The sequence below is a fragment of the Salmo salar genome, chromosome 17 (assembly GCF_965601325.2).
Source record: "Salmo salar chromosome 17, fSalSal1, whole genome shotgun sequence".
NCBI lineage: Eukaryota > Metazoa > Chordata > Actinopteri > Salmoniformes > Salmonidae > Salmo > Salmo salar.
This window is the reverse complement of record NC_138307.1, coordinates 25,506,040-25,527,150: the sequence shown is the minus strand read 5'-3', so window position 1 is coordinate 25,527,150 and position 21,111 is coordinate 25,506,040. Positions and strand designations below refer to the sequence as shown.

Here is a 21,111-nt window from a genome sequence, read left to right as displayed (position 1 = left end):
GGCTGGATAGATATAAGGAAAGAAGGAAGGAAGCCTTTAGAGGCCTTGCTTAGGGCCTGTGTACTTGCTCTAGCTCAGGGGTAAGCAACCCTGTTCCTGGAGTGCTGCAGGTACTGCAGGATAGTGTTCCAGCTTGACACCACACCTGGCCAACTGAGCTAATTGGTCAGTTCAGTGATGGCCTAACTTCAATACACCTGATCTTCCAGGCTGGTTAAATCAAAAATATAAGGTGGCACTCCAGGAGCAGTGTTGCCTACCCTTACTATAGCTAGTTGTACAGTAGCTAAAATACTTCAGGAATTGACTAGTTTAGGCATTCATAAGTCACTGTTATTCAAAACTCAATGAGCGGCCTATATTTCAATGGTTGAAATGATCAATGAGCTTATACGTTCCATTGATATTTGAAGTGTGATTTGGATTGGTCATAATGTGTTACCATGTAATAACTAAACAGCTTTCTGTCTGCGAGAGATGCTGTTTGCACGGTTGAAGGAATTTTCTAGCCTACAAGACTGACAATTATGTGAGGACTCACCATCCATGATATCAATATTATGGTTTTAACCATGTTTGGATGATATAGAGCCCTCAAACTCAACTCTGGACCTCAAAGCTAGTTCCACTGCATTTTTTCATTGTTTCCCTCTAATGAGGGACTGATTTAGACCTGGGACACCAGGTGATGTGCAATTAATTATCAGGTAGAACAGAAAACCTGCAGGCTCCGGACCTCGTGGGTAAGAGTTGAATACCCCTGGTAGAGCGTCTGATGTGGTATGTCAGTTGAACTAAGCTCATGGGGCATTTATAAATTGTATTCAAGAAATGTAATTAATTAAAGTCCAAAAATTGATGTACCCTTTAAAACCCTAAACAGTATCTTAAATAATGAAATAGTTGCAAGCCCAAGCAGACTCAAGAACAGTCATACATGTAACGTTAGACCAACCAAATATATGCTCTTTCACTGCCACCTAGTGGTAGGGTGGTATAACTGCTGATTCTGTTATTTATATGCACAGCTCGGCTATACATTTTATCACAGAAGGTTCGGTTGTTTAACTATCGAGAAGTGATGTCCAGAGAATTCGGCCACGCAGCCACTTTGTACATGTTAAACAGGTAATGGCTTAGGGTCAACATAATTAGAATCTCAAACTACTATTAAAAGCTCATGCATTTTCACTATACACATTATACACACAAATAAAATGATTGCATAGCAAATATAAATTCAGAGATGTTTTAACAACTTTATTTTTCATTAGATTATAAAGTGATTTTATAGTACACAAATCCCGATAACACTTTTTACTCTGATACATCCAAAGTGAAAAGCAAAAACATTGTTGGCACTCCAAATGATCTCTGACCTTGTATTATACTGGCATATCAATCATACTATTTCATTTCATATGATCTTGTCAAAAAGGCTATTTTGGTACTTACTAGCAGGACATATTTGTAAAAAATGATATTTTGGTCGCTACTAGCTAGACATATTTGACCATTCCAGAACAAAACCTCAGATTTTTCATTAAGCATGACGTTGAAGAGTACGGTACAATTCATATGTTCTACATCTGCATTGCTTGCTCTATGAGTTTTTTGTATAAGGACTGTGTGACATCTACAGATATAAAAAGAGCTTTATAAATACATTAGATTGATTGAAAAAGTATGCACTCATAACTGTAAATCACTCGGATAGGAGCGTCTGCTAAATAACTCAAATTTAAATTTCGAAAATTACGATGCCCTTTTAGTGTAAGAGCTGTTTGAAAAGACCGCCTGAAATTCCAGCCTGTTTTGTTGCGACAGCATATAAACACAGGAAAAACTGAAAATGCAGTTTTTCCTGTGTTTTATATCATACAGCTGATGAAACTAACACTGTAAAAATGTGAAGAAATTTGATTAGTGTTATTTCCTGATAGTTGCTGGTTGAAAATGCAATCTACACAGGACCTTCTAATCAGCAGGTTTGACTTTCCATGATGACATCATGCGATACATTTTTTAATAGACCAACAGCAAAATGTTCCAATCCTCTCTTCCAATAACAGCTAGTTTTGAGTTTTCCCCTCCCCACTCAGACCACACCCACTGTCCTAGCTAAAGTCTTGCTTGAGAAATTGCTCTTTGCTAAGAAGCTACTTGTTTTAATTGAATACAATCACAGTAAAATACTTATTTGTCATTATGCATAGCGTTGAAATGCGTTGATTGATGTTTTCACAATTAAAACTGTTTTTTTTTCAGTAAAGATTGGTTTCACAATTATTGATTCAGTACATGGAAAGGTGTACAGTCTGATCATTTGAATAAACATTACAGAGCAACATGGCAATTCCCTCTGTAGACAGTGTCTACATTCTATGATCAAGCTAGCAAAATATAGCAAAGATTTAAGACTTTCATATGAACGCATTGTGTTTGCAACACTAGGGTTGTGGGCTGGATTCCCACGGGGGACCAGTTGGGGGGGAACAGTATGAAAATGTATGTACTCGCTATCTGTAAGTCGCTCTGGATAAGAGCATCTGCTAAATGACTCACATGTCATGAGAAAGCAGCAACAGCAGTTTGTCCACCAATCAAGTTCATACGACCTCATATTCTTTATATTGTCATTAATATCACAGTGTGTTTGTGTATGGTCGTGAGCTGTGTGTGTAAATTAATGTGTTCCATGTGTGTGTACATGAGGTGTGTGTACACGAGGTGTTTGTGCGCACATGACCCAGCCGTCACAGGGACAAGGTCACAGGTCACTGCACTCAGAGAAGGACCCCTCCCTCTTCTCCCTGGCTGTGACGAAGTTGAGCAGGTCGATGGCCGTCACCACACCAAACACCATCTGCTTCAGGCTGGGGGAGCCGTCCGTCAAGTCTGAGAGTAGGAGAGAGGGAAGGATAGAGAGGGGGGCATTAGCTCCCTCCTACAGCCTTCATTGGACCAGGGGAGGGTGGGGTTATGGTTGGTTGCAGGCCCAAATCAATGTTGGGACCAAACAACTGAGGACTTTGAGACTGGCACATACAGTACATTCGTAAAATACTCAGACTCCTTGACTTTTTCCACATTTTGTTACGTTACAGCCTTATTCTAAAATTGATTAAATCGTTTTTTTCCCCCTAATCAATCTACACACATTACCTCATAATGACAAAGCAAAAACAGGGTTTTTAGAAATGTTTGCTAAGAATGTTTATTTATTTTTTTAATCACATTTACATAAATATTCAGACCCTTTAAATATTCAGACCCTTCCCTAAATACTTTGTTGAAACACCTTTGGCAGTGATTACAGCCTTGAGTCTTCTTGGGTATGACGCTACAAGCTTGGCACACCTGTATTTGGGGAGTTTCTCCCATTCTTCTCTACAGATCCTCTCAAGCTCTGTCAGGTTTGATGGGGAGCATCGCTGCAAAGCTATTTTCAGGTCTCTCCAGAGATGTTCAATCGGGTTCAAGTCCGGGCTGTGGCTGGGCCACTTGAGGACATTCTTAGACTTGTCTGGAAGCTACTCCTGCATTGTCTTGGCTGTGTGCTTAGGGTCGTTGTCCTGTTGGAAGGTGAACCTTCGCCCCAGTCCGAGGTCCTGAACGCTCTGGAGCAGGTTTTCATCAAGGATCTCTGTGTACTTTGCGCCGTTCATCTTTCTCTCGATCCCAGTCCCTGCGCTGAAAAACATCCCCACAGCATGATGCTGCCACCACCATGCTTCACCTTAGGGATGGTGCCAGGTTTCCTCCAGACGTGTCACTTGGCATTCAGGCCAAAGAGTTCAACCTTGGTTTCATCAGACCAGAGAATCTTGTTTCGCAAACTCCAAGCGGGCTGTCACGTGCCTTTTACTGAAGAGTGGCTTCCGTCTGGCCACTCTACCATAAAGGCCTGATTGGTGGAGTGCTGCAGAGATGGCTGTCCTTCTGGAAGGTTCTCCCATTTCCACAGAGTAACTCTGGAGCTCTGTTAGAGTGACCATCAGGTTCTTGGTTATCTCCCTGGCAAGGCTCAGTTTAGCCGTGCGGCCAGCTCTAGGAAGAGTCTTGGTGGTTCCAAACTTCTTCCATTTAAGAATGGTGCAGACATTTTTTGGTAGCCTTACCCAGATCTGTGCCTCGACACAATCCTGTCTCAGAGCTCTACGGACAATTCCTTCAACCTCATGGCTTGGATTTTGCTCTGATGTGCACTGTCAACTGTGGGACCTTACATAGAGACAGATGTGTGTCATTCCAAATCATGTGGACTCCAATCAAGTTGTAGAACATCTCAAAGATGATCAATGGAAACAGGATGGACCTGTGCTCAATTTCGAGTCTCATAGCAAAGGTTCTAAATACTTATGTAAATAAGGTATTTTTAAAAAAATGTATAAATGTGCTAAAATTTCTTGAAACCGGTTTTCAGTTTTCAGTCATTATGAGATAGTGTGTAGATTGATGAGAACTTTTATTTATTTAATCCATTTTAGAATAAGGTTGTAACGTAACAAAATGTGGAAAAAGTCAAGAGGTCTGAATACTTTCCGAATGCACTGTATACCAGTTACATGCACACAGCAGACATTAAACCAGGCTGGTTTATAATGGGTTCAAACCAGCCACCTTACCACCTTGTTACTGCCCTCAGAAAAGGTCAATGAACCTTCACTCCTCTTATCGCAACATGTTCTCCACCATTATAGCAGGCAGAAAGACTTACATTGGATCTGTTCGTGTACCACCAGGGCAAAATGGTCCGTCTCCAGGATACGAGACAGCTTCCCCAGGTTATCAGTCAAACGGATCTGGGAATTAGATGAGACGGGAGGTTATCAGTCAGACGTAAGATAGAGAGGACCGTTTCATCATATAAACAAACATTGGTGGTTTCAGTGTGTGTGAAACCTATTTACAATACTTACAGAAAAAGTGTGTGCTTGCGAACACGTGTGAACACGACTGACCTGTTTGAACTGGTTGTAGATCACCTTGTTGACTGGGTCTGAGTGTTTAATCTTCCCAGCCAGCACAGAGGCCAGCATGTTCCCCAAAGTAACCATTCCTAGGACCAGCCTACACACTCACACACACACACACTGTTATTTTAGCAGCAGAACAACACTAACCCAGAACAGTTGAATTACTTGAATCAGATGGTCAGTGTCCAGAAGTGAAACATGGGTTTACAACATTTACAAATCAACAATACTAATGAATTGAATTCCAGGGTTATTTCAATGGAAGATATCTTCAGATTCTCTACAATAATTTAATTTCTTCATCATGAACTAGTAAGCGACACAAAGATAATGGATATGTCCCAAATGGCAACATATTCCCTAAATGGTCAACATTAGTGCCCTATGAAGGGAATAGGGTGCCATTTGGGATACAGCCGCTGGTTAATGAAAGAGGCAGGAGATGAGACAGTGAAGGAGGACACCCACCCAGCCTCGTCCACTACAGGGGCCTGGTCAAAGCCTTTCTCCTTCAGGATCTTGATGGTCTTCTGACAGCTGACCGTGGGCAGGACGGTCAGAGGGGCAGAGAGGTTCAACCCCTGCAGCTTCAGGTTCCACCACCTGGGGAGGGAGAGAGCGAGAGAGAGAGAGAAATAGACAATCAATTAAATAAATAAAAACAAAATACAAGGCACAATATACAGAAATCACCCCACAATTGCCTGGTTGATAAAATTCTACAATATACGCCTGATATCAGTTTGTGACAAAACAAGCAATGTGCAAAATCATTGTACCATCTAAACCGCTGTGAAACATATTTTCAATTAACAAAATATATAGTATTTAACTGTTTAAAGCTGTGGTACCAAACCGAAAGTAAAAAGACGCAAAACTACACTTAAGGACAGGAAGCACAGAAATAGCACATAGAACGGATCTACTACTTCTTAGACTTGCTTCCAATTAGAATGACAGATCTATAACTCACATTTCTATGTGAGTTCGGTCAGGTCGCCCATTGAGCTTCATATTGCACTTTTAAGAGAAAACTACAAACAAATAGACAATGGAGCACTAGATGAAGACATGCTCAGAGACATAGACATACAGTGGGGGGAAAAAGTATTTGATCCCCTGCTGATTTTGTACGTTTGCCCACTTACAAAGAAATGACCAGTCTATAATTTTAATGGTAGGTTTATTTGAACAGTGAGAGACAGAATAACAACAAAAAAAATCCAGAAAAACACATGTCAAAAATGTTATAAAATGATTTGCATTTTAATGAGGGAAATAAGTATTTGACCCCTCTGCAAAACATGACTTAGTACTTGGTGGCAAAACCCTTGATGGCAATCACAGAGGTCAGACGTTTCTTGTAGTTGGCCACCAGGTTTGCACACATCTCAGGAGGGATTTTGTCCCACTCCTCTTTGCAGATCTTCTCCAAGTCATTAAGGTTTCGAGGCTGACGTTTGGCAACTCGGACCTTCAGCTCACTCCACAGATTTTCTATGGGATTAAGGTCTGGAGACTGGCTAGGCCACTCCAGGACCTTAATGTGCTTCTTCTTGAGCCACTCCTTTGTTGCCTTGGCCGTGTGTTTTGGGTCATTGTCATGCTGGAATACCCATCCACGACCCATTTTCAATGCCCTGGCTGAGGGAAGGAGGTTCTCACCCAAGATTTGACGGTACATGGCCCCGTCCATCATCCCTTTGATGCGGTGAAGTTGTCCTGTCCCCTTAGCAGAAAAACACCCCCAAAGCATAATGTTTCCATCTCCATGTTTGACGGTGGAGATGGTGTTCTTGGGGTCATAGGCAGCATTCCTCCTCCTCCAAACACGGCGAGTTGAGTTGATGCCAAAGAGCTCCATTTTGGTCTCATCTGACCACAACACTTTCACCAATTGTCCTCTGAGTCATTCAGATGTTCATTGGCAAACTTCAGACGGGCATGTATATGTATTCTTGAGCAGGGGGACCTTGCGGGCGCTGCAGGATTTCAGTACTTCACGGCGTAGTGTGTTACCAATTGTTTTCTTGGTGACTATGGTCCCAGCTGCCTTGAGATCATTGACAAGATCCTCCCGTGTAGTTCTGGGCTGATTCCTCACCGTTCTCATGATCATTGCAACTCCACGAGGTGAGATCTTGCATGGAGCCCCAGGCCGAGGGATATTGACAGTTCTTTTGTGTTTCTTCCATTTGCGAATAATCGCACCAAATGTTGTCACCTTCTCACCAAGCTGCTTGGTGATGGTCTTGTAGCCCATTCCAGCCTTGTGTAGGTCTACAATCTTGTCCCTGACATCCTTGGAGAGCTCTTTGGTCTTGGCCATGGTGGAGAGTTTGGAATCTGATTGATTGATTGCTTCTTTTGACAAGTGTCTTTTTTACAGGTAACAAGCTGCGGTTAGGAGCACTCCCTTTAAGAGTGTGCTCCTAATCTCAGCTCGTTACCTGTATAAAAGACACCTGGGAGCCAGACATTTTTCTGATTGAGAGGGGGTCAAATACTTATTTCCCTCATTAAAATGCAAATCAATTTATAACATTTTTGACATGCGTTTTTCTGGATATTTCTGTTGTTATTCTGTCTCTCACTTTTCAAATAAACCTACCATTAAAATTATAGACTGGTCATTTCAGACCCACCAGGATTTATTTAAAGACACAGACCCACCAGGGTTTATTCAGACCCACCAATATTTATTTAGAGACACAGACCCACCAGGGTTTATTCAGACCCACCAGGATTTATTTAGAGACACAGACCCACCAGGGTTTATTCAGACCCAACAATATTTATTTAGAGACACAGACCCACCAGGGTTTATTCAGACCCACCAATATTTATTTAGAGACACAGACCCACCAGGGTTTATTCAGACCCACCAGGATTTATTTAGAGACACAGACCCACCAGGGTTTATTCAGACCCAACAATATGTATTTAGAGACACAGACCCACCAGGGTTTATTCAGACCCACCAATATTTATTTAGAGACACAGACCCACCAGGGTTTATTCAGACCCACCAATATTTATTTAGAGACACAGACCCACCAGGGTTTGTTCAGAAACACAGACCCACCAGGGTTTGTTCAGACCCACAGACCCACCAGGGTTTGTTCAGAGACACAGACCCACCAGGGTTTGTTCAGAGACACAGACCCACCAGGATTTGTTCAGACCCACAGACCCACCAGGGTTTGTTCAGAGACACAGACCCACCAGGGTTTGTTCAGAGCCACAGACTCACCAGGGTTTGTTCAGAGACACAGACCCACCAGGATTTGTTCAGACCCACAGACCCACCAGGGTTTGTTCAGAGACACAGACCCACCAGGGTTTGTTCAGAGACACAGACTCACCAGGGTTTGTTCAGAGACACAGACCCACCAGGGTTTGTTCAGAGACACAGACTCACCAGGGTTTGTTCAGAGACACAGACCCACCAGGGTTTGTTCAGAGACACAGACCCACCAGGGTTTGTTCAGAGACACAGACCCACCAGGGTTTATTCGGAGACACAGACCCGGCAGGGTTTGTTCAGACCTACCAGGGTTTGTTTACCATGATGTCTGACTCCTTCAGGAAGCCTTTCTGGAACATCCACTTGTCACTCAGGAACTTGGTCCTGAAAAAAAGAGAAGAGTCGTTGTTGGTTACTTCATCCTCTAGGAACAGCTGTTAATGGTTCAGATTAAAGAGAAGGGTTGTTGGTTACTTCATCCACTAGTAACAGCTGTTAATGGTTCAGATTAAAGAGAAGGGTTGTTAGTTACTTCATCCACTAGGAACAGCTGTTAATGGTTCAGATTAAAGTGAAGGGTTGTTAGTTACTTCATCCACTAGGAACAGCTGTTAATGGTTCAGATTAAAGAGAAGGGTTGTTGGTTACTTCATCCACTAGGAACAGCTGTTAATGGTTCAGATTAAAGAGAAGAGTTGTTGTTGGTTACTTCATCCACTAGGAACAGCTGTTAATGGTTCAGATTAAAGAGAAGGGTTGTTAGTTACTTCATCCACTAGGAACAGCTGTTAATGGTTCAGATTAAAGAGAAGAGTCGTTGTTGGTTACTTCATCCACTAGGAACAGCTGTTAATGGTTCAGATTAAAGAGAAGGGTTGTTAGTTACTTCATCCTCTAGGAACAGCTGTTAATGGTTCAGATTAAAGAGAAGAGTCGTTGTTGGTTACTTCATCCACTAGGAACAGCTGTTAATGGTTCAGATTAAAGAGAAGGGTTGTTAGTTACTTCATCCACTAGGAACAGCTGTTAATGGTTCAGATTAAAGAGAAGAGTCGTTGTTGGTTACTTCATCCACTAGGAACAGCTGTTAATGGTTCAGATTAAAGAGAAGGGTTGTTAGTTACTTCATCCTCTGGGAACAGCTGTTAATGGTTCAGATTAAAGAGAAGGGTTGTTAGTTACTTCATCCTCTAGGAACAGCTGTTAATGGTTCAGATTAAAGAGAAGGGTTGTTATTTACTTCATCCACTAGGAACAGCTGTTAATGGTTCAGATTAAAGAGAAGGGTTGTTAGTTACTTCATCCACTAGGAACAGCTGTTAATGGTTCAGATTAAAGAGAAGGGTTGTTAGTTACTTCATCCACTAGGAACAGCTGTTAATGGTTCAGATTAAAGAGAAGGGTTGTTAGTTACTTCATCCTCTAGGAACAGCTGTTAATGGTTCAGATTAAAGAGAAGGGTTGTTAGTTACTTCATCCTCTGGGAACAGCTGTTAATGGTTCAGATTAAAGAGAAGGGTTGTTAGTTACTTCATCCTCTAGGAACAGCTGTTAATGGTTCAGATTAAAGAGAAGGGTTGTTAGTTACTTCATCCACTAGGAACAGCTGTTAATGGTTCAGATTAAAGAGAAGGGTTGTTAGTTACTTCATCCTCTAGGAACAGCTGTTAATGGTTCAGATTAAAGAGAAGGGTTGTTAGTTACTTCATCCTCTAGGAACAGCTGTTAGTGGTTCAGATTAAAGAGAAGGGTTGTTATTTACTTCATCCACTAGGAACAGCTGTTAATGGTTCAGATTAAAGAGAAGAGTTGTTGTTGGTTACTTCATCCACTAGGAACAGCTGTTAATGGTTCAGATTAAAGAGAAGGGTTGTTAGTTACTTCATCCACTAGGAACAGCTGTTAATGGTTCAGATTAAAGAGAAGGGTTGTTAGTTACTTCATCCTCTAGGAACAGCTGTTAATGGTTCAGATTAAAGAGAAGGGTTGTTAGTTACTTCATCCTCTAGGAACAGCTGTTAATGGTTCAGATTAAAGAGAAGGGTTGTTAGTTACTTCATCCTCTAGGAACAGCTGTTAATGGTTCAGATTAAAGAGAAGGGTTGTTAGTTACTTCATCCACTAGGAACAGCTGTTAATGGTTCAGATTAAAGAGAAGGGTTGTTAGTTACTTCATCCACTAGGAACAGCTGTTAATGGTTCAGATTAAAGAGAAGGGTTGTTAGTTACTTCATCCTCTAGGAACAGCTGTTAATGGTTCAGATTAAAGAGAAGGGTTGTTAGTTACTTCATCCTCTAGGAACAGCTGTTAATGGTTCAGATTAAAGAGAAGGGTTGTTAGTTACTTCATCCTCTAGGAACAGCTGTTAATGGTTCAGATTAAAGAGAAGGGTTGTTAGTTACTTCATCCACTAGGAACAGCTGTTAATGGTTCAGATTAAAGAGAAGGGTTGTTAGTTACTTCATCCACTAGGAACAGCTGTTAATGGTTCAGATTAAAGAGAAGAGTTGTTGTTGGTTACTTCATCCACTAGGAACAGCTGTTAATGGTTCAGATTAAAGAGAAGGGTTGTTAGTTACTTCATCCACTAGGAACAGCTGTTAATGGTTCAGATTAAAGAGAAGGGTTGTTAGTTACTTCATCCACTAGGAACAGCTGTTAATGGTTCAGATTAAAGAGAAGGGTTGTTAGTTACTTCATCCACTAGGAACAGCTGTTAATGGTTCAGATTAAAGAGAAGGGTTGTTAGTTACTTCATCCACTAGGAACAGCTGTTAATGGTTCAGATTAAAGAGAAGGGTTGTTAGTTACTTCATCCACTAGGAACAGCTGTTAATGGTTCAGATTAAAGAGAAGAGTTGTTGTTGGTTACTTCATCCACTAGGAACAGCTGTTAATGGTTCAGATTAAAGAGAAGGGTTGTTAGTTACTTCATCCACTAGGAACAGCTGTTAATGGTTCAGATTAAAGAGAAGGGTTGTTAGTTACTTCATCCACTAGGAACAGCTGTTAATGGTTCAGATTAAAGAGAAGGGTTGTTAGTTACTTCATCCACTAGGAACAGCTGTTAATGGTTCAGATTAAAGAGAAGGGTTGTTAGTTACTTCATCCACTAGGAACAGCTGTTAATGGTTCAGATTAAAGAGAAGGGTTGTTAGTTACTTCATCCACTAGGAACAGCTGTTAATGGTTCAGATTAAAGAGAAGGGTTGTTAGTTACTTCATCCACTAGGAACAGCTGTTAATGGTTCAGATTAAAGAGGGGGTCATGAATCAGCGATAACCACATCAGGCAACAGCTGCAATATTCAGACATGGCCACAAGGGGTCAGGCTAAGGTAAACGCTGACAGATCATTAGATTCACTATAGGACTACAGTACATTACAGTCATAATATAACAGTATATTCTAGACCCTGGTTCCTCACATGTAGTTGCGGATGGAGTCTGGCAGGATGACCACACATCGCTGGCCCTCCTTCAGGTCCTTGGCCACCCTCACCGCCGCTGCCATGGCCGTGCCCGAGCTGCCACCTGGCACAGGGGACAAGAGACGGGCACACTGGTTGGCATGATGACTCGTGGGCAGGTCAACCCACAAATCAGAACATGTCATAGGTGGCGTTCTAGGTGCTCTTTATTGAAGTGGGAATGTGCAGATATCCCAGTCCCTGGAGAACACGGCCATAGAGTCCACACTGGTGACAGTGAGATGAATGACAGAGAGACAGAACGGTGACAAACGTACCACACAGCAAGCCCTCGTCTCTGACCAGCATACGGGACATGTTGAAGGACTCCTCATCGTTAGACTTGTACCAGCTATCCACCACCTACAGGTAGACACACACTGGTGAGGTAGTGTGTGTGTGTGTGTGTGTGTGTGTGTGTGTGTGTGTGTGTGTGTGTGTGTGTGTGTGTGTGTGTGTGTGTGTGTGTGTGTGTGTGTGTGTGTGTGTCCATCTGACTCACTGATCTGTCCAGTACAGTGGGGATGAAGTCATATCCGATGCCCTCCACCTCGTACTGGGTCTTGTCTGTCTTGTTCAACTCCTCTGGTTCAGCCAGGATGGAGCCTTCAGGGTCCACACCGATGATCTGACCACACACAGACAGAACCACACCAGACCCGACAGAACCAGACCAGATCAGACAGAACCACACCAGATCAGACAGAACCACACCAGACCCGACAGAACCACACCAGATCAGACAGAACCAGACCAGACCCGACAGAACCAGACCAGATCAGACAGAACCACACCAGATCAGACAGAACCACACCAGATCAGACAGAACCAGACCAGATCAGACAGAACCAGACCAGACAGAACCAGACCAGATCAGACAGAACCACACCAGACCAGACAGAACCAGACACAGACAGAACCACACCAGACCCGACAGAACCACACCAGACCCGACAGAACCACACCAGATCAGACAGAACCACACCAGATCAGACAGAACCACACCAGACAGAACCACACCAGACCAGACAGAACCACACCAGACAGAACCCCACACCACACAAGACACAAGTTAACACCCAGTAAGGACAGCCATAGCCTCTGATCAGAACCAGAACCGTTTCTATTCAGTCATGTTGAAGTAGTGAATGTGAAGATTGAAGTTGAGACTGATTCTATTTGTACGGATCTTTCCATACTTGAATAGGAATTTCAATTGAACTGTCCCCAACCCTAGTCAGATGGCACCTGGGGATGGGAATTGATTCCAGGTGGACAGAGCTCACTCACCTTGATGTTGGGGCACCTCTCCTTCAGTTTGCGGGCAATGCCAGTGATGGTGCCGCCTGTGCCAGCGCTTGCCACCAGCATGTCCACTTTCCCTGCCAGGTCACAGATGTGGAGGGTGTCAGGTTAGCTCATATGTGAGGGCTACAAGCCCACACAACTGCTCAGACAATGCTTTGCTGTTGACCAAAACCACCAGTTAAACCTTATTCAGACACACACGCTTGTTTAACAGCGATTCTCAGCTAGTGGATGACGACGAGGTTCTGAATGGGTCGCGGGTGTCTGAGTAAAAAAAGAAGTGTTTTTTATATATTTTTTTTTATTACTTATTCTATGAAAAAAATACTCCAGTCTGAACCTAAACCAGGTAGAAAGTGTGTAGAAATAATGAACTTACATTTCTAAATAACTTCATCTCTCAACAATTTTTCTTCAATCACAGTATTTTAAGAGAGAGAGAGAGAGAGAGATAGAGAATGCCAGCAAGACAAGAGAGAAGGAAAGAGAGAACAAGAGAGGGAGGAATAGAGGGAGGGAGCCGAGAGGAAGTCTGTCTCACCATCACACTGCTCCAGTATCTCCTCTGCTGTGGTGTCATAGTGGGCCAGGGGGTTACTAGGGTTACGGTACTGGTCCAGGATGTGAGAGTTGGGGATCTCGTTCTTCAGACGCCAAGCCACGCCCACGTGAGACTCTGGTGAATCGAAACGAGCGCTGGTGGGCGTACGGACGATCTCTGCGCCCAGGGCTCTCAAAACATCCACCTGGGTGCATGCAAACACAGACGGGCAGCGTTTTCATGATCATTTGTGCAGATTTCACAATCAAATAGGTCCTGTCAAATTCCCAGAGGGGAGATTGATGAGGCAGCATACAGCAGTCTTACCTTCTCCATGCTCATCTTCTCAGGCATGACAATGATACAGCGGTAACCCTTCACAGCTGCAGCCAGGGCCAGACCGATACCTGTCACACACACACACACACACACACACACACACACACACACACACACACACACACACACACACACACACACACACACACACACACACACACACACACACACACACACACACACACACACACACACACACACACCGGTATTAATCAGTGAATCTACTACTAGTGAGACACATTCCTATTCATTTACTGAGGTAACACACACACAGTTACCTGTATTCCCTGAGGTGGGCTCTATGATAGTGTCTCCTGGTTTGAGATGTCCTGCCCTCTCTGCATCCTCCACCATACGCAGACTGATCCTATCCTTCACACTGCCGCCCGCGTTGAAGTACTCACACTTGGCCACTGCACAGAGACAAAACAGAATGGTACACACTGGATTATCACACTGGATCACACACACACACACACACACACACACACACACACACACACACACACCACACACACACACACACACACACACACACACACACACACACACACACACACACACACACACACACACACACACACACACACACCCGAGATGAAAATGTTTTTCATTCTGAATTAAAATACCACCTTGTCTGAAAACATCTGATAATGTAACCAGACCTGGGTCAAACATGTTCATTTCATTTAGTTTAGAGTTTGCACTTTTGGAGCTATTCCATTGTACCATAAAATGTATGAAGCACAAGTGGGGCCATTTGCTGTGCAAAAGTCCGAAGCCAACAATATAATTAAACTGTTACATTGGATACAATATAACTGTCAATAAATCCCAAATGGGATTATGGAGTCAAGCATGAAGAATTCTACAAAGAAGTCAGCTGAACACAAACGCCCCAAAGTAAATCCAATTCACATGACTTCTTAAGCCGACCAATGAAAAAGGTTTTGACTGCCTGTGTTCTATGTCTGCCTCAACAGAAAGAGAGGTGGAGGGGGAAGACAGCCTTGAATACTGTCTGAACAGTATTCTCTGGACCATGTCTAACTGGCAACGTTCAAGGACAGGTTATATCATGGTGGCACGAATAAATGGGTGAAGGAAAGGTTATATCATGGTGGCACAGATAAATTGGTAACTCTCCGTGAGAAAAGTGGACAAACAAGGCTGAAACATTGAGAGGGAAACATTTACACCCATGTAGCAAGTTAAGGTTTCTCCATTCATCTCAAAAGGGAAATGAGAAAAGACTCCCTGATAAACTCACAGATTTCACACTTGAGGCCGAAGGTCTTGGGGATCTTGTTCATGCGCACCAGCGGGGTGTCACCGATCCTCCGGAGGATGTCGGTGAGGATTTTAGGAGCTTTGGTCCTGGAAGAAGGGAGTTTAGATGTCACTGACTAACTCATTGACGTTGATGAATGATCAATGCTCATACCACATTGACATGAATCTGACTAAAAGATGTCTAATAGAACAAAGTGGAAATGAGTAGAGAAGGAGGAGACAGGTGGAAGGAATAACATAAAAGGTTACCAGTCTTACTGTTGAGGGTTACCAGTCTTACCTGTCTTACTGTTGAGGGTTACCAGTCTTACTGTTGAGGGTTACCAGTCTTACTGTTGAGGGTTACCAGTCTTACTGTTGAGGGTTACCAGTCTTACTGTTGAGGGTTACCAGTCTTACTGTTGAGGGTTACCAGTCTTACTGTTGAGGGTTACCAGTCTTACTGTTGAGGGTTACCAGTCTTACCTGTCTTACTGTTGAGGGTTACCAGTCTTACTGTTGAGGGTTACCAGTCTTACTGTTGAGGGTTACCAGTCTTACTGTTGAGGGTTACCAGTCTTACTGTTGAGGGTTACCAGTCTTACTGTTGAGGGTTACCGGTCTTACTGTTGAGGGTTACCTGTCTTACTGTTGAGGGTTACCAGTCTTACTGTTGAGGGTTACCAGTCTTACTGTTGAGGGTTACCAGTCTTACTGTTGAGGGTTACCAGTCTTACTGTTGAGGGTTACCAGTCTTACTGTTGAGGGTTACCAGTCTTACTGTTGAGTCTTACTGTTGAGGGTTACCAGTCTTACTGTTGAGGGTTACCAGTCTTACTGTTGAGGGTTACCAGTCTTACTGTTGAGGGTTACCTGTCTTACTGTTGAGGGTTAGTTGGGGGTTACCAGTCTTACTGTTGAGGGTTACCAGTCTTACTGTTGAGGGTTACCAGTCTCACTGTTGAGGGTTACCTGTCTTACTGTTGAGGGTTAGGGTTACCAGTCTTACTGTTGAGGGTTACCAGTCTTACTGTTGAGGGTTACCAGTCTTACTGTTGAGGGTTAGGATTACCAGTCTAACTGTTGAGGGTTACCAGTCTAACTGTTGAGGGTTAGGATTACCAGTCTTACTGTTGAGGGTTACCAGTCTTATTGTTGAGGGTTACCAGTCTTACTGTTACCAGTGTTACTATTGAGGGTTACCAGTCTTACTGTTGAGGGTTAATGTTTAGGGTTACCAGTCTTACTGTTGAGGGTTAGGGTTACCAGTCTTACTGTTGGGGGTTACCAGTCTAACTGTTGAGGGTTACCAGTCTTACTGTTGAGGGTTACCAGTCTTACTGTTGAGGGTTACCAGTCTTACTGTTGAGGGTTAGGGTTACCAGTCTTACTGTTGAGGGTTAATGTTAAGGGTTACCAGTCTTACTGTTCAGGGTTAGGGTTACCAGTCTTACAATTGAGGGTTACCAGTCTTACTGTTCAGGGTTAGGGTTACCAGTCTTACTGTTGAGGGTTACCAGTCTTACTGTTCAGGGTTAGGGTTACCAGTCTTACTGTTGAGGGTTAATGTTTAGTTACCAGTCTTACTGTTGAGGGTTACCAGTCTTACTGTTGAGGGTTACCAGTCTTACTGTTCAGGGTTACCAGTCTTACTGTTGAGGGTTACCAGTCTTACTGTTCAGGGTTACCAGTCTTACTGTTGAGGGTTAATGTTTAGTTACCAGTCTTACTGTTGAGGGTTACCAGTCTTACTGTTGAGGGTTACCAGTCTTACTGTTCAGGGTTACCAGTCTTACTGTTGAGGGTTACCAGTCTTACTGTTCAGGGTTACCAGTCTTACTGTTCAGGGTTACCAGTCTTACTGTTCAGGGTTACCAGTCTTACTGTTGAGGATGGGTGTGGGGGGAGTCGGCGTGGTTGCCCCCCAGTCTCCAGGTGCACCGGCTGGGCAGGTCGGGACGGATCCACTTCCTCTCCCCCACCGCCTGGATGGTTCCAGTCACGTCCTCCACCTCTAGCTTGTCTCTGACGCCCCCCTTGGTTGGGAGTTGTAACGGCCCTTCCTGGATCTTGGAGGATCCATTGGCATCCCCATTGCCGTTGGTGACGCGTAGCCTGGCAGCGTGCGGGCACACAGGGCCGATAGGACCCAGGACGCTGCTGTCTTTAAGGGAGGGGACCGCAGGCATGTCTCACCTAGGAAGGTAAATGGCACATGGGCTAGTAAATGGTACAGAGCCTCTGTCCTGCTCGTAAGCACAGATCTAGGATCAGATTCCCCTTACCCCAGTCCTAATTGTAACCGTTAGAGGGACAATAAGTGATCTGACCCCGTATCAGCGGTTTGGGACAACGTTTCAACACCACCTAGCAGTCTGAGGGACAGGAGCAGCAGAAGGCCACTCTTCAGAATGTTTGAGGGATTCGAGGAGCTGCTGCTGCTGTCTGTCTCATACTACACACTGCTGGACAGACTGACAACTTCAAACTAATTACAGTCAGGAAGCCATTAAGAACATTCCTGACAAAAATGACACAAAAAATCTAAAACGTTTGAGCCCGAGAGGCCTAGTGAGGTGCATATTAACATGCACACCTGACACCACCATGCTGTATGTCCCTCTGAACAGTGGTACTGGGAGCCCCACCGTTCAGTTACAAATTACTCAGGCAGACGCAGTACCGCAACACGTTTGATGTTTAAGTCAGTGTACTTCCTCAGATAAATGAAAAAAACAATCACTTAAAATATGCGAAAGGACAATTGCGAAATTGCCTCCTATACCAGAGTTGCTAGGCGTGAGGCGCTACAATTGAAAGAAATGTCCCTTGTTCAGAAAGGCTAATCATTAACGAGGTAATTGTGTGTCCAGCTAATTTGTCTTGCCTAAAGACCCAAGGTTATAGAAGACAACGTCCTGTCCCTAATGTATTAACAAGACAACATACTGTCCCTAATGTATTAACAAGACAACATACTGTCCCTAATGTATTAAAAAGACAACATACTGTCCCTAATGTATTAACAAGACAACATACTGTCCCTAATGTATTAACAATACAACATACTGTCCCTAATGTATTAACAAGACAACATACTGTCCCTAATGTATTAACAAGACAACATACTGTCCCTAATGTATTAACAAGACAACATACTGTCCCTAATGTATTAACAAGACAACATACTGTCCCTAATGTATTAACAAGACAACATACTGTCCCTAATGTATTAACAATACAACATACTGTCCCTAATGTATTAACAAGACAACATACTGTCCCTAATGTATTAACAAGACAACATACTGTCCCTAATGTATTAACAAGACAACATACTGTCCCTAACGTATTAACAAGACAACATACTGTCCCTAACGTATTAACAAGACAACATACTGTCCCTAATGTATTAACAAGACAACATACTGTCCCTAACGTATTAACAAGACAACATACTGTCCCTAACATATTAACAAGACAACATACTGTCCCTAACGTATTAACAAGACAACATACTGTCCCTAATGTATTAACAAGACAACATACTGTCCCTAATGTATTAACAAGATAACATACTGTCCCTAATGTATTAACAAGACAACATACTGTCCCTAATGTATTAACAAGACAACATACTGTCCCTAATGTATTAACAAGACAACATACTGTCCCTAATGTATTAACAAGACAACATACTGTCCCTAATGTATTAACAAGACAACATACTGTCCCTAACATATTAACAAGACAACATACTGTCCCTAACATATTAACAAGACAACATACAGTCCCTAACATATTAACAAGACCTAGTCCTGTCCTTAACGTGTTAAAATGGTACTAATTCTTTGGATTCCCAGACAGAGAGTTCAGTCCATTTGGTTGCCCCTGTCTAATACTAATAGGCAGTGTACACTTCCAAGCAGCTGTTCAAATGGACCTCTTTCTGAACTGCACTGAAGACACAAACCTCGCCTGAGTGGCTTGATACCAAATGACCAGCACACAATAAACCCACCGGAGAGCATTGTGTCCTTAGGAAAACAACGGTATGGTTGGAGACAGAGAGAGACCAAAGGAAACGTTCCCTCTGAGCCAGCGCATTTCTTAATGGACCTACTACTGCTGGTCATGCTACTTCTGTTACAGCGTCTGTCTAACTACTGCTACGGCAGATATGGGAGCAGAGGTTTGAGTGTTCCTTGGGTGAGTTCATTTGCAATCTGATCCCCCTTGCAGACAGGTTCACTGAGTGGCAATGAGGCTGAGTTGAGGCTGAAATGTTCAGAGGGCTGTGTTAAGTCACAGCTGGCCTTGGGTGTGTAACCAAACCAGTTGAGCAGACACCCTCCAGACCCAACCCACCGGTTATAACACTTTTACTACATGAGATAAACTGCCTTTGGAGCTTCTCTCAACAGATATTCTCAATACTTTCTACCAAAAAGGATGTTATTTTTTTAAATCTCTTCTTTCAGAATTCCAAAAAGTAGTGGAATTAAAAGATAGTTTGCGATGATATATAGCCTGGCTAAAAACACGGGTAAATAACAAAAAGGACAGTATTTACAACCCCATAATAATACATATAACTGCCCTAAAAAGACAATGTCCAATAACCTCTATCATAACTATTCAGAGCCATCAAGCCCATAGCGGATTAAACTCCATGGTGAAGGAAGTTTCTGAAGACTCCACCAGAGTGGAGCAGAGATCAGGCTTTGTGGAATCGAGCTCTGACTAGATTGGCTCTGCCTCTGAATAGTTATGACAGGCATTATTGGGCAAAGTCTTTTTAGGGCCATACTAGAAACATGTTTGTTTAGTCAGCTCTCAGGGCCATGGCACAAGAGTGCACTAAACTATGGCAAATTGTGGTGGGCAAAATGAACTAAGGGTGCAGCTCAAATTCATTGCCTGCAGCCCTCAGTCACCAGAACAGAAAGAGACAACAAATGTGATGGAGGATTCACAGGTCAATTCATTCAATAGTGCAAATTATAACTTTATTTCTCAACACAAAGCGATCTTGTACTCAGGTAACTGATGATAGACAGTAGGACCCAGAAATAGTCCCATATGGTGGGTCAAAGGCAGATGTTTGTGTGTGCATTTTAGCTAACCCAAACCCGTTTCCTAAATGTACCCTAATTCTCCTAAACTACTGTACTACGAAAAGTCAAATCTGACGTTAATTTAACAAACGTTGGATCCCTGCGAGCCATATGGTCGGGGGTTTATGGACCCCCGGAAATAAACCATGTGCTTGTTTAAAACACGAACTGTCTTTGTAATACCCACCTCTTTACTATTATTTTGATTGCCATGACTCAGTAGGTACAGCATAATTATAAAACTATACAAGGACACAGAACTTCATATCGATGAATGGAACATGGCATCATAAAAAAAAATTGCATAAAAAAATAGCACTAACATCATCATGCAAGTGATCGATCAGTTTGAACTTACCTATGTATCTGATGATCTGGAGAGGTAAAGAATCTTCCTCCGGCAATAGAAAGAAACTTTTACAACAGTGAGATAATAAAGAGGACTATCAGCGCGAGGAGGTTGGCCAATCGTTGGGGAAGAATGCATGTTTAGGGCGCACTTTGATTGGCTGCAGCGAGGGAGTCTATTTCTGTCCCTCCTCCAATGAGAGATGCAGATTTGGTGAAACAGATTTGGTGAAACGTTGGGGGAAACAAGTCAGTACATGGCGAAAACGTTTAGAAGTCTAACAGGGATCTATTTATATTCATTTCCAAAAAGCAGAGAACCTTTTCAAATGTTATTTTCAGAAACATCGGAACCTATACGCCACTCGCTCATCCCATGTGCCATTCAATGCGTTAACGTGCCTTTCACGCATGGTTTATGGTCGTAAAGACGTTTTTTTAGGTCTATTCTTTGAGGACTTTATTGTATTTTTCCAACTGGTGATCTTG

At 43.0% G+C, this 21,111-nt stretch overlaps 1 protein-coding gene across 1 annotated transcript; it reads right to left on the bottom strand.

The window, feature by feature from the left end:
• Window positions 1–1,235: 1,235 nt before the first annotated feature.
• LOC106593678 (cystathionine beta-synthase) lies at window positions 1,236–20,779 on the bottom strand. Its single transcript, XM_045699414.2, has 15 exons — window positions 20,633–20,779; window positions 17,042–17,353; window positions 15,156–15,262; window positions 14,164–14,298; window positions 13,874–13,953; window positions 13,547–13,751; window positions 12,988–13,079; window positions 12,200–12,325; window positions 11,976–12,060; window positions 11,656–11,761; window positions 8,533–8,610; window positions 5,448–5,582; window positions 4,965–5,073; window positions 4,721–4,805; window positions 1,236–2,898 (listed from the first exon to the last, which is right to left on the bottom strand). Exons 2-15 carry the CDS (start codon window positions 17,344–17,346, stop codon window positions 2,771–2,773), a joined length of 1,776 nt encoding a protein of 591 aa, XP_045555370.1. The 5' UTR covers window positions 17,347–17,353; window positions 20,633–20,779; the 3' UTR covers window positions 1,236–2,770.
• Between the last annotated feature and the right edge of the window lie 332 nt (window positions 20,780–21,111).